The sequence below is a fragment of the Mastigoproctus giganteus genome, chromosome 1 (genome assembly GCF_048544385.1).
Source record: "Mastigoproctus giganteus isolate SK-2022 chromosome 1, ASM4854438v1, whole genome shotgun sequence".
In the NCBI taxonomy this organism is placed as follows: Eukaryota; Metazoa; Arthropoda; class Arachnida; order Uropygi; family Thelyphonidae; genus Mastigoproctus; species Mastigoproctus giganteus.
In genome coordinates, this window is record NC_143575.1 from 270,061,497 (window position 1) to 270,088,593 (window position 27,097).

Below are 27,097 nucleotides of genomic sequence, written 5' to 3' on the forward strand. Positions count from 1 at the left end.
TACTGCAGTTTACTCTTTGCCCATTTTCTTCAATCAGAATTCAGTTACAATAAAACCTTTATTAATCACAGCTGTATGTTAGTTCAAATTTTATTTAAGTACTTTACATCTTTAGATTTACAGCTTGTGACAGGCTGATGTTGCAAAGAAAGTAAAGAACCAGTAAACAAGTTCCCAATGTATTACACACTGGGTTAAAAAAAAAAAAAAAAAAAAAAAAAGTCACTACACTGCCACTAGCTGCCTGGTGGAGGGAAATATCCACCTCCACTGACACATATACAAACATACTGCTGGGAGACAGCAGACGCAACACCTCAAAAGACCGCAACTTGTGGTACATGTGGTGATGGCTGACATGGGTACACTGCTGTTTCCAGTCACTTACTATTTACACATTGGCTTCATACCTGTTGGTAGTTGCTCTTCCTGTACCCAAGACCTACGTATGGCCTGCCACCAAAATGGTGATGCAGCAGAAGCACTTAATATACAGCATGTTGCTAAATCTAGAGCATACAAATTTAAAACTGTTACGCAACATAATGGTATTGATTAGGATTGTCTTTGTCACGTTCTAAGTAGTCCCTGTCAATTAAGCTTTCAATCCGCTTTTTCAAATCTGTAGGCTGAAAATAAATAGAAAAAGGAAGACATTACTTTCAAAAATTAATTAAATAAGTAACTCTTAAGTTTTGTTTTAGTAACATATATACAATTCCTCATAAGATACCAAAAAATTATAATAATTCTATGTTAACATTATTTTCATTACATCAAATTAAATTAAAATTAGTATCTTCACCAATAGAATTTTATAACCAGATTTATATTAATTTAATTAGATTAAATAAACTGCTCAAAGGTCACTAGAACAGAGTAAGGTTCTAGGTGAATGGCTGTAGTTTACTCTTTGTTCATTTTTTTCCCCCTTCCAATTAGATTTCTGTTACAATAAAACTTTTATAATCACAACTGTATGTTAGCTCAAACTATAAGTACTTTACACCCTTAGATTTATAGCTTAAAAGAGGCTGATGCTGAAATGAACTTACTATATGGATTGCTGACTAGAGGTTAAGTTATTAGTTTTGTTGGTGGCATTTTTTGTTGTCCATAGAGCTAATTCTTGATTATTAAAATAATTAAGTGATCCATTCTCCATAGATGGCTACCATTTCACATTTATTAATCCAACCAAATAGATATTTTTCCCAATGCTTTTATTCTTTTAACGGTTAACATGACTGACCTATACATAAAAAATTAGGTGACTTAGATCACAAAGTTCAGCTGAGATAAAGGAAGTGAAATGGCATTGGGGGTAGGAGAGTTGACGCCCCCCCTGTAAATTACTTGATGCTATGCATTCTTTGGACTAGAGCAGTGGTGTCCAAACGCATGAAATCAAATAAATATTTTAAAAAGAAACAGAATAACAGATGACCATCTTCATTCCATATTGAGAATTAAATTTTGAACAATTATCTAAGAATATCCAGTGTCAATCATCTCATTAAATGTTAAGTTTTGTTCAGTAAATGTTATTGTGTATTGTACTAAAGTGAGCATTTAAGAGGGAAAGTAAGGAATTTAAAACAAAAAATAAAAGTAAAGTTTAAAAAAAAAAAGAAAAAAAGTCAGTCATATTTTTATAATTTTAACAAAATCTAAAAAATAAATCACTGACATAGCTTTGTTGCATATAAAAGTGTTGGGAATTTACAATTTCTACAAATAGCTTGAAAATAAAAAAATGGTAACATGAAAATAGAAACTTTCATTTTACATGTAACAAGATATGGAAAATGTAACGCACTAATTTTTTTTGAATGATTCAGTGTGGCCTGCAAAACAAATCTACTTTGAATATGGCCCCTGTATGGGAAAAGGTTGGTCACCACTGGACTAGAGCATTGATAACCTGGAAGGCAATCCCCCCCCCCCCCAACCTTTAGCATTTGTGGGTTGGTCACTCACACACTAGCAAGGCTTTTGTTGATTTATTGGATGATTGTTTCCTACAGGGAGTATCTTCCAGGTCAAGACAATATATTGTGTTACACCACTTTTTAAAGATCTGAATGGACAGAGACTATGCCAGGAAAATGCACTCCAACATTATTATATCATTATTAGTGTGTTCTGCCAAGAGCAGGTCTAAATGCACAACTCAATGCCCACTTCACCATATTCCCCTGTCCTCAGCCCTCAAGATGCAGGGATTTCAGACACAGCTGGGAGTCGTTTGGTTTTTAGAAGCATTAGCAACTAAGGCCATATTGCTCCGCTGCTGGGAGTCATTGTGGTACAAGTAAACACATGGGTTGTGTTAGGGTAGTTAAGAATAGGAACAGGTGCATGTATACTTGCGTATACACCAATGCTAGGAGTTTTGTAAACAAATTTGATGAATTTGACCTGTTGGTCAAAACATCAAAGGCTAATATTGTTGGGATATCGGAGACATGGTGTCACACAGATATAAGGAATGCAGAACTGGAATTTGGGAAGTATAATGTGTACAGGAAGGATAGAAAGGATAGGAAGGGGGTAGAAGTTAGGCTATCAGTAAAGAAACACAAAATCCAAGGAGGTATAACCAGTCGAAATTGTTGAACAGTGCAGTGTCGAGTCAGTTTGGTGTGACATAAGCACTGGAAAATCAAAATTGAGAGTAGGAGTGTGTTATAGGCCTAATGACTCTGATGAGTATTTAAAAAAAAAAAAAAAAAAGTGTTCAGGGAAATAGAGGGGACCAGTGAATCAGAGTCTTATAATAGGGGATTTTAATTTCCCAGATATCGACTGGAATTTGTGGGTTGGTCACTCACACACTAGCAAGGCTTTTGTTGATTTATTGGATAATTGTTTCCTACAGCAGAATGTTTGGGAGGCAAGTAGAGAGATTAACACTCTTGACCTGATTATCAGTAGTGATTCTTCATGCATTAAGAATCTGCAGATAAATGAACCACTAGGTTGCAGTGATCACAGTGTGTTGAAGTGGGATTTACTCAAAGAGGTAACTACCATCAAGGGTAAAGGGAAGGGTTATTGCTTTCGTAAAGGCAACGACGGAGGTCTGAGACAGTATTTAAATTCTATATGGTGGGAACAACTGATGATGTTACCAACAGCAAATTCAAAATGGGAAGCATTCAAAGAAGTAATCTTGGAAGCTACTAGGCTTTACATACCAACTAAGAAATATTGTTCAAGGTTTAGGCCTAAATGGATGTCAGATTAACTAATGAGACATGTGGCAGAGAAGAAAAATGCATGAGATGCATATAAATTAATGGGTACCTGGAAGCCTATGATAGATATAAGCTGGTCTGTAACCAAGTCACAAAGGAGATTAGGCAAGCAAAGGCAGATTATGAGATATTTGGCAAAGAATGCAAAGAAAAACAGCGAAGAGTTCTTTACCTATGTAAACTCTAGAAGGAAAGGGATGAATCAGATTGGTCCACTGGATATTGATGGTTCAACTGTTGATGATCGCGCTCAGGTGGCTAACAAACTAAATGAGCATTTTGCATCTACATTCACACGAGTTATTCAGGGAGGGGAATGCCAGAGGTGAATTAAACTCTGGCAGTGAGCTAGATGATTTTGTAATAACTGAGAGGAAAGCGGAGGAGAAATTGTTGAAGATAAACATAAAAAAGGCACCCGGGGTAGATGGGATCTATCCAGTTATATTAAAGGAGGCAGCAAAGTAAGCAAGCAAACCCTTAGCCATAATTATGAGAGCTTCCTTGGACTCAGAGGAGGTACCCATGGACTGGAGATGTGCAAATGTGACCCCAATTCACAAGAAGGATCAAAGGACAACACAAGTAATTATAGACCTGTTAGTTTAACTTCTGTTCCAGGGAAATTAATGGAGACACTGGTTAAAGAAGTACTGCAGGATTATCTAGACAAGACTTCAGTTATAGCTCGGACACAGCATGGGTTTATTAAGGGGAAGTCTTGTCTGATCAATTTGATTGGATACCATGATGTGGTCACAAAGGAACTGGATGCAGGGAATAACTTTGATATCATATATTTAGATCTTAGAAAGGCTTTTGATACTGTGGAAGACTGCTGCACAAATTGGAGCAGCGCAGCATTGGAGGCAAACTGCTGCTATGGATAAAGGGATGGTCGAGAGGGAGAAGACAGAGAGTGGTAATCAATGGACACTGCTCTTCATGGACTAATGTTTTTATTAGTGGAGTCCCTCAGGGTTCAGTGTTGGGTCCATTGTTTTCTGTATTTATAAATGATATTGATGATGGTATATTAGGCTTAATGTCAAAGTTTGCAGACAATACGAAGGTTGGCAGAGTTGTTAATGACACTAATGACAATATGCTGCTGCAACAGGATCTAGAAAAATTGAGCAGATGGAATGAGAGGTGGCAAATGAAGTTTAATATTGACAGATGTAAAGTACTACATATGAGAAGCAGTAACCCCAGAGTAACGTATCAACTCTGTGGTACTACACTGATAGTGACAGAGAATGAAAATGACCTGGGGGTAATTGTGCAGGCAGATATGAAGTTTTCTGCACTGTGTAGGCAGTCTGCAAGAGTAGCTCATGGTGTCTTGTCAATAATATACAGGAATTTTTCTAGCAGGGATAAGGAGGTGATTATCCCCTTGTATAAGGGGATGGTCAGGCCACACCTTGAGTACTGTATACAGGTCTGGAGGCCACATTTTAAGGATGCAGAGCTGTTGGAATGAGTACAGAGAAGGGCAACAAGGTTAGTGAATGGAACAAAGGGTTGCTCTTACAAAGAAAGGCTTAAGTTTTGCAGATTAGTGTTTGGAGACTAGGCACCTGCGAGGTGATCTGACTGAGGTGTATAAAGTCTTGAAAGATTTTAGCATGATCAATGCTGATGGGATTCTTCCTCTTGCTCAGAATAATCACCTGAGAGAGCATAAATTAAAACTGAGGAAAGACAGTTGTAGGATATGTGGAAGTTTGCTTTTAGCCAGTAGGTAGTTGATTGGTGGAACAGACTTCCATCTTTTGTTGTGGAAGTTGATAGCCTAAATAAATTTAAGGCTGATGGAGGGGTGAAATCGGAGGTTTTTTTTTTTTTTTTTGGCTGATGTCGCATAAGCTTGCTTTCTTGCATCATGTGCCTGTACTAAATATACACCATCTGCTCTCAATTCATCAAGCATAGTTTTCCTCAAGCACCCTCTGGGCCTCTTTCCCCTAAACATTTCTTTCTCTCACACCCTTCATCAAACCAATTTTGATTCTGCCTTTTGATTATTTTAGTGAAACATCTCTTCTCTCTCACCCTTCTCAATACCTCCTCATTTTCCATTTTATCAACCCATCTTATCTTTTCCACCTTCTTTCATACCCTACCTCAAAACTTTCCAGTCTTCTAATATCTCATTCTCAATGTCCACGTCTCTGCTCCACAAAATACCATACTCTAATTCCTAATTTTTTAAAGTTTTTTTATTTCTGATTTATAATAAAGAGATTAGGAATTCTGCCTAGTAGTTTGATTTTGATTGAAAAGTAGTCACTGTGGAGAGGATCAATAAACACATCCTGCTTTACCAAAGGGAATAAACTTGGGGAACATATGGATAGATCAATCGTAGTATTGGTGCCCAGTGAAAGGAGAAAGTATGCAGGTGATCCCTCATCAAGAAGAGAAAAATCATTGTCATCTGTGAGTTTTTCAAATTGCTTTCTCCTGTGTGCTGTGACTGGCACTGAACATTAATTACTCTATCTTGATATCATTTGCAATTTTGACTTCATGCAATCTACCCCTTTGTTGTTGCCATTTATGAAAATAAAAAATGAGTGTGGTCCCAGTACTTTAGCCCAATTATTTTGCGATTAATGGATATTCTAAAAGATAACTATTAATCACAACATAAAAAATATTCATTAATCACAACCCTCTGCCTCTTAAGTTCATTATACTTAAGTTCATCACAATTTGGTGGTATGTAGAGAGATGTATATACCTAAAGAGGAATGCTTAAAGATGTATATTAAGTGCTAACTGATTTGTGGAAATATGGAGGTTGGTAAGAATTTTCTCCTCCATGCATTGTGGTGTGGCGTGGTATGCTGTGTCCTGTCTTTTCTGAAAATGGTATATCTGTGAATATCAGTATTTCTTATAGACAAACAACACATATTGTGTTATGGGTTTGTATAAGCCATCACATTCCCATATAAACTATGGCAGTTCCACTAAATGAACATGTCTATTATTTGTTTCTTGATGCATCGAAGATTGCTCCTGAAGGAATGAATGTTTGTGTTTGTTTTTATCCATTTTGTGTAAAATTTTCTGTACTCATGTCCTCTTCAATGAATATCTGGTACCTCCTCCTCCTCCTCCTCTTGTGATTTGTTCTTATTAACATCTGTTTCATCGTGAGAGTTTAACTGAATGAGCAATACTTTTCTTTTTCCTACCTTTGTGATTGGGGGGGGGGAGAAAGTTTGCAGGCAGGATTTTAATGGGTGTGTTGATTGCTTGATCCTGTGTGACTGGGTAGAGAGTATTTATCAAACAAAACTGGAGAAAGATTCACTAGGAATGTATAATTATGTTGGTTTGCATTTCTGTGGATTGATATTTATGAGTAATATGAGCAAATGTTTGTTTGTTTGTTTTCCAGTGCTATTTGGAATGATGCTTCATTTAGCCTTTTGGAAAGGTACATCAAAGTGCACTTTATATTTCTGGATGGATTTTTCACTTTTCTACTGATCACACATAGTAGTAGTAATGGAGGCATGTGATGCAAGAAAGTAAGCATATGAGGTTATGTAGCATCAGCCAAAAAAAAAAAAACCAATTTCACACATCCATTCCCTCTAAAATTTGGCCAGTTCCTCCTTGAATTTATTTAAGCTATCAACTTCCACAACAACAGATGGAAGTTTGTTGCAGCAATTAACAACTCACTGGCTAAAGGCAAATTTCAGCACATCTAATCTACAACTGTCTTTCCTTAATTTGAATTTATGTCCCCCCCCTCAGGTTTGTAATCTGAGCAAGCGAAAGAATCCCATCAGAATTCAGTGTGCTCAACCCATTCAAGGCTTTATATACCTCAATCAGATCACCTCGCAGGTGCCTAGTCTCCAGCCTCTGCAATTTGCAGAACTTAAGCCTTTCCTGGTAAGAGGACCCCTTTGTTCCCCTCACCAATCTTGTCGCCCTTCTCTGTACATGCTCAAGCAACTCTACATCCTTCCTAAAATGAGGCCTCGAAACCTCTACGTAGTACTCACGGTGTGGCCTGACCATTGCCTTATACAAAGGGATAATCACGTTTTCCCTACTAGCAAAATTCCTGTATATCATTGACAATACCCCAAGACCTGCTCTGGCAGCCTGTCTGCATTGCTCAGAAAATTTCATATCTGACTGCACAATTACTTCCAAATCTTTTTCATTTTCAACCACCCTAAGTGTAGTACCACACAGTTGATACATTTCTCTGGAGTTACTTCTACTCATATGCAGTACTTTGCATTTCTCAATGTTAAACTTCAGTTGCCACTTCTCAGCCCATCTGCTCAAATTTTCTAGATCCTGTTGCAGTAGCACACTGCAATTACTGTCATTAACAACCCTGCCAACCTTTGTATCATCTGCAAAATTCGACATTAAGCCTGATATACTTTCATCAATATCATTGACAAATATACAAAACAACAGTGGGCCCAATACCAAACCCTGGAGACTCCACTAATAACATTAGCCCACGAAGAGCAGCATCCACTGATTACCACCCTCTGTCTTCTCCCACTCAACCACCCTTTTATCCAATTGTAGCAACTTACCCTTAATACCATACTGCTTAAAAAGCTTTCCTGAAATCCAAGTATACGATATCAAAATTATTTTTTCATCCAGTTCCTTTGTAACCATCTTTGAATAGGCTGGGATTTTTTTGGGCATTTGTTCTGGGAGACTACTGTCTTGGCAGTTGTGTTCTGCAGATCTGAATCTTGTACAAATGAGAACTCTTCTACAAGCTGAGGATGTCCAAATTTTTGGTATCTATAACATCTCAGGGAGGTTGGGTTGGTTGTATGGTATGACACTGCAAATGGATATAGGACACTGAGGTGAGGATTAGATTGCATGTGAGAATAATGTTACATCATGCTTAGTTGAATTCTTTTATCCTCAATCACAAATTAATCTTGAAGTTCAGTTAGAATTTCTTCTACTTCTTCTGAAACATCAAGGTCCCAGTCTGAAAGCCTACTCTTTTTGATGTTCAGTGATGCATGCAAGATTATCCTAACTGGTAGCTTACCAAAACATTTGATATTGAGTAGCTGGTCTGAGTGTATTTTTTCAATGAGGATATTGCTAGAGCCTTTGGGGATCCAGCTGTTTTAAAGTTCTTTTTGAATCCTGAATAGCATACAGGAAGTTTGTTGGTGGAATCTACAATTAGGAATGTTGGAGCTGGGTATGCTTTGATATTAGTTTTCTACCATTTGACCATCCCATTAATGCTATGGTCATCTAATATTATTGTCATATGAATTATATCTGGCAGCCAAGGGGGACTACTGGTATTCATGATTTGCTCTTTTCTGCTCTGAAAGATTAGCTTTTCCAACCAGGTTTCCAGCTCTGCCACATGGAGGAGTAAGCAGTTCCACCTAAGGACCATGAAGAAAAAGAAAGGTTAGAAACAGGTTACTGTGAAAGGTGACTTTTCTTTCAGTGTTAGTTAATTTTTTTTTAATGAAAACTCCCAAACATGGGAAGTATTAGAACCTACAGTACTTAGTACTGTACTTGGGTTTGAGGTTGAGAAGATATTTGTTGACATTAGACTTGAACTTCTGTAGACTATAATTTTCAGTAAAGACATATGAAGTAAGATTGTTCCAGAAAACAGCAGTTGAATGAATAAACGAGGAAGATGAAAAGTTGGTTCTGTGAGTTTGAAGTTGGACCGTAAATGGATGTTGCCTGGTGGCGGCATGTGTTCGAACTGTTTTGAAAGAGAGAGCGAGAATTATAGAAGCCAATTCAGAAGAACAGTGCCCATGGAAGTATCTGTAGAAAAGGCATGCAGCAGAAACAGTACATCTAAGAGACAGCGAGTGGAGAGACTGTTAGAAATGAGTCATTAATTAACCTAACTACCTTCTTCTGAATGGAATCTAGAAGCCTGAGAGAGGTTTTGGGGGCATCGCCCCAGATGTAGGAACAATATTCCACGGTAGGGTGGATTTGCGATTTGTACAGAGTGAACAGCTGTTTGGAAGAAAAGTAACGCCAAGAGCGAAAGAGAAAACCAAGTTTTTTTGAACTCCTTAAATGCAGTATTACAGAAAAGTTGAATTGAGGATTAATTGCAATACAAGATTCTTTAAATTAGGTACATTTCTGCATGTAATACCATCTTTATCATTCAGATACACTTGTAAATATACAACTAGTGGCAAAGAACAGTTTAAACCTGCAGCTACTGTATGTTTCGCACAAAGAGTAAAGACCTTTTTCACAAGCAATATCCAATTACTGATGAAAATGATTAAGCTTCAGACAACAGTGAATATTTCAACAATCAATAAGTGTGCTTGAAAGCTCTTTTATGATTATTTAAAAAACCAAATCAAAACAAAATGGATCTGCTCACCTTTACGGGAAATTTTAGCTGATCATACAGCTCAGTAATAAGCAAGTTGTGTGTTAAAGTTTTTCTCATCTTCATAATACGAACTATTGCAGCATCAATTTGATACTGTCTATCCTGAAATACCCTTTCCTGAGTTGTTGTTTGTTCTTCTTGCTGAAATATAGTGAATTAAATAAATATTTAATTTTGATAATAAATATAAAACAACACATTTCATAAGTCAAATCTAATTGTTTATTTCAAAAATATTACCTGGGTGGCTATAACAAAATTAACAGCACTGGAATATACAAAAAATAATTTTTTAAAAATGTTAAAAATCAGTCAAAATACAAATTGAATTATTAAAGCATTCACAAAAAAAAAAAAAAAAAAAATGCATCTTTATGCAGTGATTTAGTTCATTATTATGCAACAGTTTGATCTCTTTTTCTAATGCACAATCATCATTTACAGCTGACTTAAACCATATTTGCAGCAACTCACTGATTTACCCAGTGCCATTTTCTTCATACAAGATTTTTATTATGGTTTGCAAGATCTTAAAAAAATACAAATTTAAGTTTCTCACACACACACACACACACACACACACACACACACACTAAGGTTAGAAATACATGCAAATTAACTGGTAGGGTAATTTCTTAATTAGTCTGTCACTGACTTATTACTGATTTAGTCTTTCATCAGGTCTAACAAAAGAAAAGAAAAAGGTACACTAAATAAAAAACAAAACTAATGCTGCAAATTAAGGCTGTTATACTTGGCAAGGTGTGATTTAGCTACCTGACAATCAAAATAAAATTATAAGATATTATAAAAATATTTTATAATTTTTCTCCTAAAATTATAAAATTATAGGGGGAAAAAATGTATATTTGAGTATGATCATTCGTAAATGTGGAAAACAGAACAAATACTATTTGCATTTCTTTGTTCATTCCATAGTCACATTTACAATATGGAGTTGTTGTTATTTGGATTTCAGGAACATTAGCAACTAAGGCTATATTGCTCCAGGGATATGCAGTGGTCATTCCCTGACCTTTCCGCATCCTCCGTATTTGTCAATATGGAGTACATGAGACATTTTCTAGGTGATGAGTTTCAGACAGGAAATGAATAAACCAAAATTAATTCACCCCTCTACTAACCATCTAGTATTCATACAGCTTTTCTTTCTTTGTAAATCAATACATTTTTGTATTGGTGGACTCAAACTAATATATTTTACTAAATTAATTAAATGTGAATAACACTAATTAAACCAAATGAACTGCTGTTATCAAGTGAATATAGTAATAGCCACAGGGTGCAAGGAAGCATCAGGCTTTTGCTGCACTGGCCATAAAAAAAAAAAAAAAAAAAAACCCCACGTAGATAAGAAAATACAAATTATTTGCTTCACTCCTCACATAGGTAGTTAACTTGAATTTATTCAAACTGTCAGCCTCAACTACCTGTGAAGGCAACCTGTTCGAGCAATCAACAACTCACTGACTAAAAGAAAGTTTCCTACAATCTAGTTTAAACCTCTTCCCCTGTAATTTAAATTTATGCCCCAAGTTCCAGAATTCTCTATAAGTGGTCTAACAAAATTTCATTCATTTTACTAACCTCTCTCAGAGCCTTATAAAACCCCAATCTGGTTGCCCACATCATCAGAGTTTTTCCGTATGGTAGACCTTTTGCCAAACTGACCATGCTAGTTACCCATCTACAGACCATTTCAAAATGCTCAATGTCTTTTTTTCAGATGAAGTCTTCATACTTCAACACAGCATTCCAAATGTGGTCTTACAATTGCCTAATGTTCATCGATAGGTCACCATGGGCTTTCCTTGCTGCTAGTTTCATTGATCAAAAATTCATATTTGCCTACATTATAACTCCCAGATCCCTTTAGTCCTCTACTGTTTTTAATTCAAACCCATCAAGAGTATAATTTATGTTGGAGTTGCTATTCCCCAATAGAGCAGCTAAAAGTAAAATTGCCGAATCCAAGAATGGGAGAAAAGATGCCAAGAAATTGACAGCTCATTAGGAGGAACACAGTCATCCAAAGCTCGGGGAAACTTGAGAGCACTGAAAACAAATGAATCTCTCGATTGAGTAAGACCTTTATAGATATGCCAACATGGGAAAATCAATGTAATAATCTTCTAAATGGAAGACTATCTCAATATCAGATCATAATTATCCCTTTATCAGTAGATAAAAGGGAGCTAGAAATTACAAAACATCAAGTTCTTGACTATGCAAAACTAATGAAGAACAAAAAATCTCCAGGACCTGGGAACATAGTTATGGAACTAATTAAATATGGATCACCAAGTCTTTTCGATCTAATAGCACAGCTGATTAACAGATGTATACAGCTAAGGAAAACTCCAAATGAATGGAAAGTAAGTTATATTTCATCCCAATATAAAAAAGGAAATAAGATTGGATCCGAGGACCTATAGAAGCTTAAGTGTTAATTGCACTGTCTAGACAAGCGGTTTCCAACCTTTTTAACTCACGAACCCCTTTCAATGTAATATTTTTTAAGGTGAACCCCTTTTAATGTAATATTTTTTTTATCGTGAACCCCTTTCAACATAATATTTCTAATCCTAATTACTAAGCCTATATTCTCTGAAATCGTATATTTCTGAATTTTTATTATAAAATATTTCCAGTACTACATTTTTATAAGCGACATTGCATAATAATAAAAATTACTATTATTTATACTTTGAAAGGCAGTTATTAATAAGTCCAAACTATTTCGAACAGGCTAAGAGTAGAAAGCTTGCTTTTAGTCCAAATGATAGCTGAGCATTCTGGTCTCTTACCAAAGCTATTGGCCACAACTTTTGCCCATCTCTGTTCCCACCTCTGACAAAACCAGATGGTTCTGTTGCCACATCAGCCAAAGATAAAGCTAACCTGCTAGCATCCTATTTTTCTTCCAACTCATGTACTGATGATCTTGATAAATCACCTTAGCACAAACCATTCCCAGCACACTCCGTTCAATGCCTCCTGTGTGACTTCCATCAAAAGGATGTCAGAAGGATTTTGATGAATTTGATTCCAAGAAAACTCCAGGTCCTGATGGTATTTCTCTACTTGTTCTCTAAACCTACACTCGTGAACTTACTCCTGTTCTTTGCCACCTTTTTTCACTTTCTTATTCCAAAGGTGTTTTTCCTTCTACTTGGAAATTTGTTCATATCCAGCCAGTTCCTAAAAATGGTGACAAATCCCTCCAATCCTATTGAAATTAATTCTACTCTTTCTAAAGTAATGGAGAAATCAATTAACCGCCAACTCTTAAACTACCTAGAAACCTTCAGTCTGATCAACGATCGCCAGTATGGATTCCGTCAGTGTTACTCATTTATGGACAAATTCAATGTTTGGTGAAACACAAGCAGTTGCTCTTGACATCTCAAAGGCTTTCGATCGTGTCTGGCATAAAGGTCTTCTAAACAAGCTTCCATCTTATGGTTTGCCAACTGTTTTTTGTAATTGGTTATCGAGTTTTCTCTTTGATCACTCACTGAGGGTGATGGTGGATGGCTCTCTGTCTTCTAACTTCTCCACTAATGCTGGTGTCCCCCAAGGTTCAGTTTTTTCCCTCACTCTTTTCTTCTTGTATATTAATGACCTACTTATTGACTGGAAATCCTATCCTTAGTTTTGCCGATGATAGTACATTGCATTCCATTTTCCAGTTCGAGAACAATATTTGCTTCCTCTGTATCTAATAAACTGGGTTTTCTCTTTTGCTCTCAGTGTTACTTTTCTTCTAAACAGTTATTGACTCTGTAGAAATCGCAAATCCGCCCTACCATGGAATATTGTTCCCAAAACCTCTCTCAGGCTTCTAGATTCCATTCAAAAGAAGGCAGTTAGGCTAATTGATGTCTCATCTCTAACAGTCTCTCCAATCTGTCTCATAGACTCTGTTTCTGTTGCATGCCTTTTCTATAGATACTTGCATGGCACTGTTCTTCTGAATTGGCTGCTATAATTCCTGCTCTCTCTTTCAAAACAGTCTAAACACGTGCCGCAACCAGTTAACATCATTTTGCTGTCCAAGTTCAAAATCACTGAACCAAACTTTCTTCTTCCTCATTTATTCATTCAACTTCTGTTTTCTGGAACCACCTTCCTTCATACATATTTCCTGAAAATTACAATCTCAGAAGTTCAAGTTTAATGTAAATAAGTATTTTCTTTCAACTTTTCAACCCATTCACGATACTAAGTACTATAGGTTCTAAAAAAAAAATAAAAGTACCTATACATAACAATTACCCTTGAGAATAAAAAAAAATTTAGTATGGAAAACATTTATTTAACATGATTTACTGTAAGACAGTAAACTAATTATAAGGAATTATGGGAAATGTGGTTTCTTTCTTTGACAATTTTTACTTTTTATTTAATTTTATTTTACTTTATTGTTTATTATTAGTTATATTTTGTAGTTTACAATGATATACCTATGTAAATCTAAGCAGATGTCATTACAGAATTTTTATTGGGAACCCCCTGGAACACTTTTGCGAACCCCAGTTGGAAACCGCTGGTCTAGACTATACTCTAAAGTGCTTCAGTTAAAATTAAAAGAGGAGATAAAAGATAAGATAAGTGAAGAACAAAGTGGATTTAGGTCTGGTTGATCTTGTGTGGACAATGTTTGTTCTACAATAGCTATTGGAGAAAAGAAAAGTAAAGAATAAAGATACCTTCTTTGTCTTCATCAATTTAGAAAAGGCTTTGAATTTGGGTTGAATTCGAAAGGGTCTGCAATTCTGCCCAGACACGATAGGAGGGAGTATATGACGAGAGCCTTGTCGATCAATTCGGCCCTGGAAAGATTGTGCAAGGCTCAAGGGGTAGAATTTTTTTCAGCCTGGATTGTACTTGTTAACAGGAGGGATTTCTTCTACAGGGATGGGATACACTTAAAGAGAAAGGGTGCAAGAATATTTGCTGATGCTATCGAGGCAGTGTTAGGTGGGTCGGAAAACTGCTAGCTTGGGGGGATACAAAGACAAATAGATTAACAGTAGCCACTGGCAGAGGTGAAAGAGATTCTTGCACTGCTTCTATTGGAATGAGCAGAAGCCTGAAAAACAAGATTCAGGATATTTCAGAGACTGCTGGGAGTCATTGCGGTACAAGTAAACACATGGGTTGTGTTAGGGTAGCTAAGAATAGAAATAGGTGCATGTATACTTGCGTGTACACCAATGCTAGGAGTTTATTAAATAAATTTGATGAATTTGAGGTATTGCTCAAAATATCAAAGGCAGATATTGTTGGGATATCAGAGACTTGGTGTCACACAGATATAAGGAATGCAGAACTGAAATTTGGGGAGTACAACGTCTACAGAAAAGATAGACTGGATAGGAAGGGAGGAGGGGTTATACTATTAGTTAAGAAATACATAAAATCCAAGGAAGTGAAGCCAGTGGACATCGCTGGACAGTGCAGTGTCGAGTCAGTTTGGTGTGACATAAGCATTGGGAGATCAAAATTGAGAGTAGGAGTGTGCTATAGGCCTAATGACTCTGATGAGTATAATAAGAAACTGTACAGGGAAATAGAGTGGGCCAGTAAATCTGAGAGTCTTATAATGGGAGATTTTAATTTCCCAGATATTGACTGGAATTTGTGGGCTGGTCACTCACACACTAGCAAGGCTTTTGTGGATTTATTGGATGATTGTTTTCTACATCAGCATGTTCGGGAGGCAACTAGAGGGAGTAATACTCTTGATTTGATTATCAGCAGTGATTCTTCATGCATTAAGAAACTGCAGATAAATGAACCACTAGGTGGCAGTGATCACAGTGTGCTGAAGTGGGATTTACTCAAAGAGGTAACTACCATTAGGGGTAAAGGGAAGGGTTATTGCTTTCGTAAAGGCGACTACGATGGACTGAGACAGTATTTAAATTCTATACAGTGGGACCAACTGATGATGTTACCAACAGTAAATGCAAAATGGGAAGCATTCAAAGAACTTATCTTGGAAGCTACTAGACTTTACATACCAACTAAGAAATATTGTTCAAGGTTTAGGCCTAAATGGATGTGTCAGATGAACTGATGAGGCATATGGCAGAGAAGAAACATGCATGGGATACATACAAATTAACACATGACACAGAAGCCTATGATAGATACAAGTTGATCCGTAACCAAGTTACAAAGGAGGTTAGGCAGGCGAAGGCAGATTACGAGAAATCTTTGGCAAGGGATGCAAAGAAAAACAGCAAAGAGTTCTTTACTTATGTAAACTCTAGAAGGAAGGGGATGAATCAGATTGGTCCACTTGATATCGATGGGTCAACTGTTGATGATCCTGCTCAGGTAGCTAACAAACTAAATGAATATTCTGCATCGACATTCACACATGAGGAGTTATTTAGCGAGGGGAAAGCCAGAGGTGTATTCAACTCTAGCAGTAAGCTAGTGAATCTTGTAATAACTGAGAGTAAAGTGGAGGAGAAATTGTTGAAGATAAACACAAGAAAGGCACCTGGGGTGGATGGGATCTATCCAGTTATATTAAAGGAGGCAGCAAAGGAAGTAAGCAAACCCTTAGCCATAATTATGGAAGCTTCTTTGGACTCAGAGGAGGTACCCATAGACTGGAGATGTGCAAATGTGACCCCAATTCACAAAGGAGGATCAAAAGCTGACACAAGCAATTATAGACCTGTGAGTTTAACTTCTGTTCCAGGAAAATTAATGGAGGCACTAGTTAAAGAAGCACTGCAGGATCATTTAGACAAGACTTCAGTTATAGCTCGGACACAGCATGGTTTTGTTAAGGGGAAGTCTTGCCTGACCAATTTGATTGAATACTATGATGCAGTTACAAAGGAACTGGATGCAGGGAATAACTTTGATATTATATGTTACTTGGATCTTAGAAAGGCTTTTGATACTGTTGCACATGGAAGACTGCTGCACAAATTGGAGCAGTGTAACATTGGAGGCAAATTGCTGCTGTGGGTAAAGGGGTGGCTGAAGGGGAGAAGACAGAGAGTGGTAATCAATGGACACTGCTCGTCGTGGACTAATGTTATTAGTGGAGTCCCTCAGGGCTCAGTGTTGGGTCCATTATTGTTTTCTGTATTCATAAATGATATTGATGATGGTATATCAAGCTTAATGTCTAAGTTTGCAGATGATACAAAGGTTGGCAGGGTTGTCAAGGACACTACTGACACTATGCTGCTGCAACAGGATCTGGAAAGGTTGAGCAGATGGGCTGAGAGGTGGCAAATGAAGTTTAACATTGACAAATGTAAAGTACTACACATGGGAAACAGCAACCCCAGAGCAACGTATCAACTCTGTGGTATTACACTGACGTAGAGAACGAAAGGGACCTGGAGGTGGTTGTGCAGGCAGATATGAAGTTCTCTGAGCAGTGCAGACGGGCTGCAAGAGTAGCTCATGGTGTATTGTCAATGATATATAGAATTTTTCTAGCAGGGATAAGGAGGTGATTATTCCCTTGTATAAGGCAATGGTTAGGCCACACCTAGAGTACTGTATACAGGCCTGGAGGCCTCATTTCAAGAAGGATGTAGAGCTGCTGGAACGAGTACAGAGAAGGGCAACAAGATTAGTGAATGGGACAAAGGGGTGCTCTTACGAAGAAAGGCTTAAGATTTGCAAATTACAGTGTCTGGAGACTAGGCACCAGCGAGGTGATCTGATAGAGGTGTATAAAGCATTGAATGGTTTGAGCATGCTCAATGCTGATGGGATTCTTCCTCTCGCTCAGAATAATCACCTGAGAGGGCATAAATTCAAATTGAGGAAAGACAGATGTAGGATAGACGTGCGGAAATTTTTCTTTAGCCAGCGAGTGGTTGGTTGGTGGAACAGACTTCCATCCCTTGTCATGGAAGTTGATAGCCTAAATAAGTTTAAGGCTCAGCTGGACAGGTATTTTGAACGAACAGAGGGGTGAAGTGGGAGTGGTTTTTTTTTTTTTTTTTTTTTGGCTGATGCTGCATAAGCTTGCTTTCTTGCATCAAATGCCTCTACTAATGCTAATGCTAATGACTCTATTCCAAGAAAGGAATTATGGAAAGCCCTTCAAAATATGTCAGTTGATCCAGAGCTTGTGGAACTGATTCAGGAATTTTACGTTTACAATGTGGCATATATTAAAGTTGGGAATACTTTATCTAACCCAACCTATACAACAAAATTGCTGAGACAAGGATGCAGCCTACCACCTTTATTATTTAATGTTTTCTCAGAACGTGCTTTACAAGAATGGAAAAGAAGCTGTTAGGGAATGGGAGTACCAATTAATGTCAGATATCTTTGGAGTAAATTTTGCGATCATGAACATAAACGATCATGTTATCATTGCACAAGAAGCTTATCACTTAGAATACATGTTGAGTAAATTGCATCTTATGACCAATGGGGCTGCAGTATCAATTTTACAAAGACAGAATACAGGGAAGGTGAGGATGCCCTAGAAAAACTCAGAAGGAAGGAAAAACATTGAACACTATCAGCCATGATAAAGAGAAATTTGAAAGATGAAGATGCCCAGGTCCGGTGATTTTGGAAAATGGGAATGATGAGGTGGCAATCTGCCATATAAAAACAAACAAATATTCCCCAAGTGAAAGTAAAACCTTGAATCTTGCTGCATTAAAACATAGCTGCCACTTTTCTGACAATTCTTGCAGCCTGTTCAAACAACCCTGAAGAAGTGCTGTTTGCTACTAATTATTAACTACTCTACCAATCTTTACATCATCTGCAAATTTTGACTTCAAGCCTTCCATCCCATTGTTGATGTTATACTAGGCAATGATCAGGTGTGGCCTGCTCATTGCCTTGTATAACAGGATAATCCTGTTATACAAGGCAATGCTGTTATTCAATATTATAAAATTTTCTGTTAATTATAAATGTGACTTAAGCTATCCAGAACAAAAAATTATTGCATAATTTAACTCATTGAGATCAGTGAACAGTACCATACGGTACCGTGAGAATCACTTAAATTTTAGCAGGACATCAGTTAAATTCAGTCGACCGGGCTAGCCGGGTGGGTAAATTGCCTGCCTGGCAACCGAAAGGTCGCGGGTTCGATTCCCGCCTCGGGCTTGGATCAATGTACTGCAAAAACCTTGGGAGGTGCATTATGGCCACAGAAGCATATGTGCCAACAACTACCAAAAAAAAAAAAAAAAAAAAGTTAAATTCACCAGGCGGTGAGCCCATTTGATAGGTCCTGGGGTGAAGAACACTGATTAGGGGAAAAGAACAGGATTTGCAGCCTGCCTGCCACAACAACCAATATGACCCTCCACCTTCAGCAGTTTATCTGCTTTGTCCCATGGCCTAAAAACGTTGGACATCCCCTTTAATGTCTGAGACAGTATTTAAATTATATATGGTGGGACCAACTGATGATGTTACCAACAGCAAATTCAAAATGGGAGGCATTCAAAGAATTAATCTTGGAAGCTACTAGGCTTTACATACCAACTAAGAAATATTGTTCAAGGTTTAGACCTAAATGAATGTTAGATGAACTAATGAGATATGTGCTAGAGAAGAAAAATGTATGGGATACATATAAATTAATGGGTGACATGGAAGCCTATGATAGATATAAGCTGGTCTGTAACCAAGTCACAAAGGAGATTAGGCGAGCAAAGGCAGATTATGAGATCTTTGGCAAAGATGCAAAGAAAAACAGCAAAGAGTTCTTTACCTATGTAAACTCTAGACGGAAAGGGATGAATCAGATTGGTCCACTGGATATTGATGGTTCAACTGATGATGATCGTTCTCAGGTGGCTAACAAACTAAATGGGCATTTTGTAGCTACATTCACACATGAGGAGTTATTCAGGGAGGGGAATGCTAGAGGTGAAATAAATGCTGGCAGTGAGCTAGATGATTTTGTAATAACTGAGAGGAAAGTGGAGGAGAACTTTTGAAGATAAACATAAAAAAGGCACCCGGGGTGGATGGGACCTATCCAGTTATGTTAAAGGAGGCAGCAAAGGAAGTAAGCAAACCCTTAGCCATAATTATGAGAGCTTCCTTGGACAGGAGATGTGCAAATGTGACCGCAATTCACAAAGGAGGATCAAAGCGTGACAAGTAATTATAGACCTGTTAGTTTAACTTTTGTTCCAGGGAAATTAATGGAGACACTGGTTAAAGAAGCACTGCAGGATCATCTAGATAAGACTTCAGTTATAGCTTGGACACAGCATGGTTTTGTTAAGGGAAAGTCTCGTCTGGCCAATTTGACTGGATAATATAATGTGGTCAGAAAGGAACTGGATGCAGGGAATAACTTTGATATTATATATTTGGATCTTAGAAAGGCTTTTGATACTGTTGCACATGGAAGACTGCTGCACAAATTGGAGCAGTGCAGCATTGGAGGCAAACTGCTGCTATGCATAAAGGGATGGTCGAGTGGGAGAAGACAGAGTGGTGTGTGTGTGTGTGTGTGTGGTATGGTTGTTTATTGGCGCATTAGCTGCTATGGCTATAGTGCGCCTATTCGTAGTTATATCAGAAAATAATAAAGAACGTAACAATTCAAATTCATTTCAGTTCTGAGAGCTATTCATAAAAGATTATACACTCTAATTTGTTTCAGAAAGCAGAAAATTTCCTTAATATTTGCCTCCTCTCCTATGATATGATGTAGTGTCAGCGGTTCTTGAAGATTAGCCAGATTTTGAAGTGTTGAAGTACGATGTGGTTGATAGTGTGGACAGTCAATCAAAATACGTTTGACTGTTAGATGTTCAGAGAAGTGTGAACACTGTGGAGGATCATTGCCGGTGAGTAAATGGAGGTGAGTCAGATGGGTATGCCCTATTCTTATCCGTGCGAGTACCACTTCTTCTCGCCGAACTGTCTGAGTACATGAGTGCCATAATTTTGGGTCCTGTTTCAATTGAAAAAGTTTGTTATTTGTTTCTTTATGCCATAGCGCTGTCCACTGTGCATGGTATGCTGTTTGAATTATGATATTATAATCAGATGCTGGAATGAAGGCAGAGGTTAAGTCTAAGGTTGATGGATTTTTAGCAGATATATCAGCTAGTTCATTTCCTTTTATGCCTGAATCCAGCAAAACTTCACTAGTTGTTGACAGTGGTCAATTTGCAATAGCAAACTCCTGATTTTAATTAAAATATGGTGATTCTTTTGAGAGGGATTCTGCAGTGCTCTAATTGAGCTGAGAGAGTCAGTGTAAACTATATATTTTGCAGATGGGTGTAGAGTCAAATTTTCTAGAGCTAATTGTATTGCATACAGTTCTGCTGAAAAGTTGGTATACTTAGGTGGAAGAGAAGCTGATATGATAGTAGAGGGAAACACTGCTGCTGCTCCAACAGTTGAAAGAGATTTGGAACCATCCGTATATACCGGCAAGAAGTCAGCACAGCTTTGAAGATGGCTAGCGTGGAGTTGTTGCACATTCAGTGTCGGTAGGCAATTCTTTCCCCATTGTAGAAAATAAGTATCAAAAGTTAGTTGAGGAAACGGGGTCCACGGAGGATGAGAGTAATTCTCTATCTGTTGCCTATTGTGGAGAGGAACATTCCAGTTCTGTGATATTTCAAGAAGCCGTAGGCCAGCTGGTCGGATTTTACCTGGTTTATTTCTATAGAGATTAACTAGTGGTTGATTAAAAAGGTATGGCTGAATAGGATGCAAAGAGCAAGTCTGTATTTTGGCTGCATATTTAAGTAACAGCATTTTTCTGCGGAGATGCAGAGGGGGCTCATGAGCTTCAATGTATAGACTATGAGTTGGAGATGTCCTATACGCACCAATTGCAATCCGCAGTGCATTATGTTGAATAGGATCCAGCCAGCGTAGTACACTCCTTCGGGCAGAATCATAAACTGGAGCACCATAATCTAAATGGGATCTGATCAATGCTCTATATAAGAGCAGCAAAGTTGTACGGTCTGCTCCCCAAGAATGGGCAGATAAAGCTCTTAGCATGTTGATCTTTTTGAGACACGTAGTACGTAACAATTTAACATGCTCAAAGAAGTTCAGCTTACTGTCCAGGATTAGTCCCAAGAATCTGATATTGCTGGCAATCGGAATGGTGGTATTTGATATCCGAAGTTCAGGATCCGTATGCAGTTTGCGTTGATTTGCAAAAGTGGATCGCAACTGTTTTTTTGTTGGGAAAGACGATATCCATTGCGCTCAGCCCACTTTTGTACTTTATTGAGAGACATCTGCAATTGCCTTTCAATAGATCTCATATTCTGTGAATGGCAAGAAAGAGAGAGATCGTCAGCGTAAAGGTACGCCTCTAAAGTATTTGGAAGTTCTTTTGTGATAGAATCAATTGTGAGGGCAAACAGGGTTGCACTCAAAACACCCTTGTGGTACTCCTTCTTCTTGCAAGAATGTAGTAGAAAGGGAGTCTTGATATCGCACCTGGAAAGATCTGCTCTTGAGGAAGTTCTTAATAAATATAGGCAGGTTGCCACGGAGACCATGATTATGGAGGTCACGGAGAATTCCATAACGCCAGGTAGTATCGAATGCCTTCTCTATATCTATGGTGTTCGTTTTTAACAAACTAGGTGTTCGTTTTTAACAAAGGCATTGCGAATTTCGGATTCAGCCTTGATCATCAGATCAAAGGAGGACCTGTTTTGGCGAAAGCCAAGCTGATTATTACTTAGCAGATGTTCGCTTTCAATGATCCAAGTGAGTCGACTGTGGATCATTTTTTCAAGAATTTTACCGAGGCAACTGGACAGAGATATTGGTCTGTAACTATTAGGATTGGAGGGGTCTTTTCCAGGTTTCAAAAAGGCCAGAACTGTAGCATGGTGCCAAGAAGTGGGATAAACATTTCCCAGGAAGATTCGGTTAAAAAAGCTAGCAGCATTTGTAAGTTTTCCTCATCAAGGTGCTGTAACATAACATAATATATCCCATCTGGCCCAGCGGCACTGTTGCGTGCTGTTCTGATGGTTTGCATAAGTTCACATTTTTGGAGTGGCTGGTTATATGGAAGTAGCAGTGAAGTTCGAAAGTTGATGTGTCTCTGTTCTGTGGTGCTCTTAGTTTTCTGAAATTCCGGAGAGTAGGTGGAAGCAGCTGAGACGTGAGCAAAAGTTTTGCCTAAGGCATTTGCTATATCCAGAGGAGCAGAGACGTCTAGACCATTGCAGGAGAGAATTGGGGAAGGAAAGTTGGAAACTTCCCGGAAAGCTGCCTAAATTTTCTTCCATATTAATTGTGGGTTCGTGTTTCTATTGATAGTCGATGCAAACCGAGTCCAAGAATCTTTCTTGGCTTGTCTTTGAATGAGACGAGCTTTTGCCTTTAGTTTCTTGTAGTTAATAAGATTAACTGTAGTTGGAGTTCGACGAAATAAATTCCATGCTTTATTTTGTTCTTTCTTCGCTTTTGTGCATTCCTCATTCCACCAACAGTTGAAATGGCGTCGAGTCTTGGAATTTGATATTGGAATTGAGCTTTTAGCTGCAAATAAAAGGCAGGAAGTGATATAGTCGGTAACTTCATCTATGGGATGTAGTTGTATAATTTTTTTGTCCAATGTGATTGCTGACTGAAATTTGTCCCAATTAGCTTTAGAAATTTTCCATTTCCTGCAGGGTTCGTCTAATGGTGGTATCATCAGATTACAAACAATTGGAAAATGATCGCTGCCCATGGGATTATCCAGAGCGGACCATTGCATGGCTGAAAACAGTATCGGGGAGCAAATCGATAGGTCAATGGCAGAAGTCTGTCCATTAGGTAACTGTATATGGGTGTGCGAACCACTGTTAAGAAGAGTGAGGTTTTGTTTTTCCAGTAAAGTTTTGATCAGACGGCCGCGTCTGTCTAATTTAGTCGATCCCCATAAAGGGTGGTGGCCATTGAAATCCCCTAGCAGGCAGATAGGGGAGGGTAGCTGTAATAAAAGTTCCTTAAGATCATTATAAGAGTAAGTATGATTTGGTGGGAGATAAACTGAGACTAAAGTTAAAGCAGTCTGAGTAATCAGATGCACAGCGACAGCTTCGATTTGGGTTTGGAGGGTGATTTGCCTAGCTGGAATCCTTGTGTTAATTAAAATAGCTACACCACCGCGAGCAGAATTGGATGTATTCCGATCTAGTCGATAGACTGAGTAGTTTTTTATGGAAATGGAAATTTGAGGAGTTAAATAGGTTTCTTGCAAGCAGAAGCCAACTGGAGAGTAGCAGTTAATTAAGTAATGAATGCGTCAATGTTGCCACGAAACCTCTGCAATTCCATTGCAAGATGTTAAGCATTACTTGAATTTAGAAGAAGAAGCTGTACCTGACGTGGCTGTCTTATGGCGTTCTGGCTTTGGTTTGTCTCTTTTTGGAAATGTAGGGCGACCTGTGTCCATATCTTCTTCTTCTACATACTTCCATATTTCCAGAACCGGATCTTCCTGTTTGGATGAATACTCTGAATGCATCGATGTGTCCTGAATAATCTTTTTTGTAGATGAATTAGGATTATTTGAAGTAGTAGCAATCACTGGTGGAGGAGGAGATTTTGCTGGAATTTTAAGAGGCGTATTACTGGCTTGGTCTGAGTGCTTCAGGGTATTAGACTCTTGCTGAGAGAGGACAGCTCGAGCCCAGTCGGAGATTGATATGTTATGTGGAATGGTAACATCAGTTTGCGTGGCTATTGTCTGATATTTTTTTGCGATACTGGCATAGGTACGGTTATGTATACTGGGTGCAACTAATTTTCTTGCTTCCTGATAACTAACTTTATTTTCAACTTTATATTGCATAATTTTTTTCTCTGTTTTCCATCTCTCATGTCTCAGAGTAGGCCGGATAGTTGCCTTTGCAGTTGGGACAGATCATTTCTTTCACTGAACAATCACTTTGAATGTGATCGGAGGATCCACAGTTGGGACAAACTGGGTTGCTTCTGCATGTCGTTTGAGAGTGGCCATACTTTTGGCATTTATAACATCTCAACGGATTGGGTATAAAAGGACGAGTGCGGCAAAGAAGATATCCTGCTTTTATTGATGAGGGCAGATTTGGACTGTTAAAGGTGAGAATTATATTTCTGGTAGGTATCAGTATATTGTCTCTTTTGACCATAATTCTTTTTACAGCGATTACATTTTGTTCCTTAAGTTCTTCTTTAATTTCTTCCTCCGTCATATTCATCAGGTCCCAACTAGATATTACACCCTTTGATTTTTAGGGTTGCATGTGGAGTTACGTTAACTGGAATACCAGCAAAATTTGTCATTTTTAGTAGTTTTTCAGAATGCCTGTGGTTTAGAGTTTCAACAAGTAAGTCCCCTGATTGCAGTCTCTTAACCGTCTTGGGAGACCCTGCAATACTTTCCAGATGTTTTTGGATTAGAAAAGGGGATAGCTTACTGAGAGGCTGTTCTGATAGTGAGTGCATTATTAAAAATGCTGGTAAGTCTGTGTCACCGAGGGATTTGTTTTCAACCTCTTTGCTTGTGACGAGTCATGTTTATGTCCGGTATCTGGCCGACAGCTTGTCGACTCTATAGTTGGAAACATATTTTTTTCCATGTTGGCTCCTCTTAGCCCCTGGCAGATGAACTTTTCTGCCAAGGTTACCGGCCCTGCCACGGGGAGGCAGGAGCAGTGCCTGGTGTGACCAAGCGAAGTTAGTAGTGATTAGTCTATTAAATATGAAAAAAGAAAGGTTACTTTCCTTTCTTGCTCTCGATCAGTACTTTTGAAAAAAAGAGCTGCTATTAAATAAAAGGATTTATTAAGAGGAAGAACGTAAAAGAGAACTAGAATTCACCTTTTGAGAATCGCTGTGAAAGCACAGAGAAATCGCTCAGTCACAATCGCTTGGCACCCGGGGCCGAGAGAGTGGTAATCAATGGACACTGCTCTTCATGGACTAATGTTATTAGTGGAGTTCCTCAGGGTTCAGTGTTGGGTCCATTGTTGTTTTCTGTATTTATAAATGATACTGATGATGGTATATCAGGCTTAATGTTCAAGTTTGCAGACGATACGAAGGTTGGCAAGGTTGTTAAGGACACCAATGACAGTACGCTGCTGCAACAGTAACTAGAAAAGTTGAGCAGATGGGCCGAGAGGTGGCAAATGAAGTTTAACATTGACAAATGTAAAGTATTACATATGGGAAGCAGTAACCCTAGAGTAACATATCAACTGTGTGGTACTACACTGACAGTGGTAGAGAATGAAAAGGACCTGGGGGGTAATTTTGCTTAATAAATTTAAGGCATGATGTCTTGTCAATAATATACAGGAATTTTTCTAGCAGGGATAAGGAGGTGATTATCCCCTTGTATAAGGCAATGGTCAGGCCACAACTTCAGTATTGTATACAGGTCTGGAGGCCTCATTTTAAGAAGGATGTAGAGCTGTTGGAATGAGTACAGAGAAGGGGCAATAATATTAGTGAATGGAATAAAGACTTGCTCTTAATAAATTTAAGGCTGAGCTGGACAGGTATTTGGAACGAACAGAGGGGTGAAATGGAAGCAATTTTTTTTTTTTTTTTTTTTTTATCATCGATGCTGCATAAGCTTGCTTTCTTTCATCATATGACTCTACTAATGCCCTGTCACAGTGTCAAAATAATAGCAAATACTGATGCTTCAACAGAAAGGAGAGGAAGAATTTAGGGAGGGGGAAGAGATGATCACATTTCACAATTCTACAAAAGGGGAGAAAGTGGACAGTTGACATAGTTGGACAAGTTATTATGGACCAACATACAATATTCCAACTGATATCATACATAGCACATTATGTATGAAAGCAGTTGGAACACATGGTGATATTACTACTGATTAAAAGAAGGATGCTCTAAGTTTAATAATTTGGAAGGCTAATGCGGTGTAAAATAATACTGCTATACATCAAAGAACTTTGTCTGACTTATAAGAAGGAACTGGAAGCTCATATTGATAAAAATTAAGTTAATATAAAGACAACATAATTAGACACACTAGAGCAAGAAATATTGTAACACACCATTAAGATGTCAAGTTTAGAAATAAATGAGACTATTTCAATGTAAACTATCCTCAAGTTACTGATTCATTATGGACAAGCACTTTTATCATACTTCATGTATGAAAATAAATATTAATGTATTAAAAAATAATTCGGTTTTTCATTAGTGCAAATTTCACCGTGGGAACCATAGGGTTCAATGGAACAGTTTGGAAGCATATTTTTAGTATATTATTTTATAAAGGCTAAGAAAGCTGAACAACAAAGGAATAAATTCAAGCTAACCCAAAAATCTTTTGGGAAATAATTAGCTAACCTTCCTAATGTAATCTGATACTCAGATAAATAAGTTAATAGTTAAA

General features: G+C 37.9%; 1 protein-coding gene across 1 annotated transcript in view; it reads right to left on the reverse strand.

Moving 5' to 3' along the window:
* Window positions 1-231: 231 nt before the first annotated feature.
* Window positions 232-27,097, reverse strand: part of Cul4 (cullin 4) — a 252,454-nt gene continuing 225,588 nt past the window's right edge. The window contains exons 18-19 of the mRNA XM_090386353.1: window positions 9,676-9,828; window positions 232-629 (exon numbers count right to left, since the gene is read on the reverse strand). Of these exons, the coding sequence (XP_090242479.1) occupies window positions 534-629; window positions 9,676-9,828 (249 nt within the window). The 3' untranslated portion in view covers window positions 232-533. The remainder of the gene's footprint in view (window positions 630-9,675; window positions 9,829-27,097) is intronic.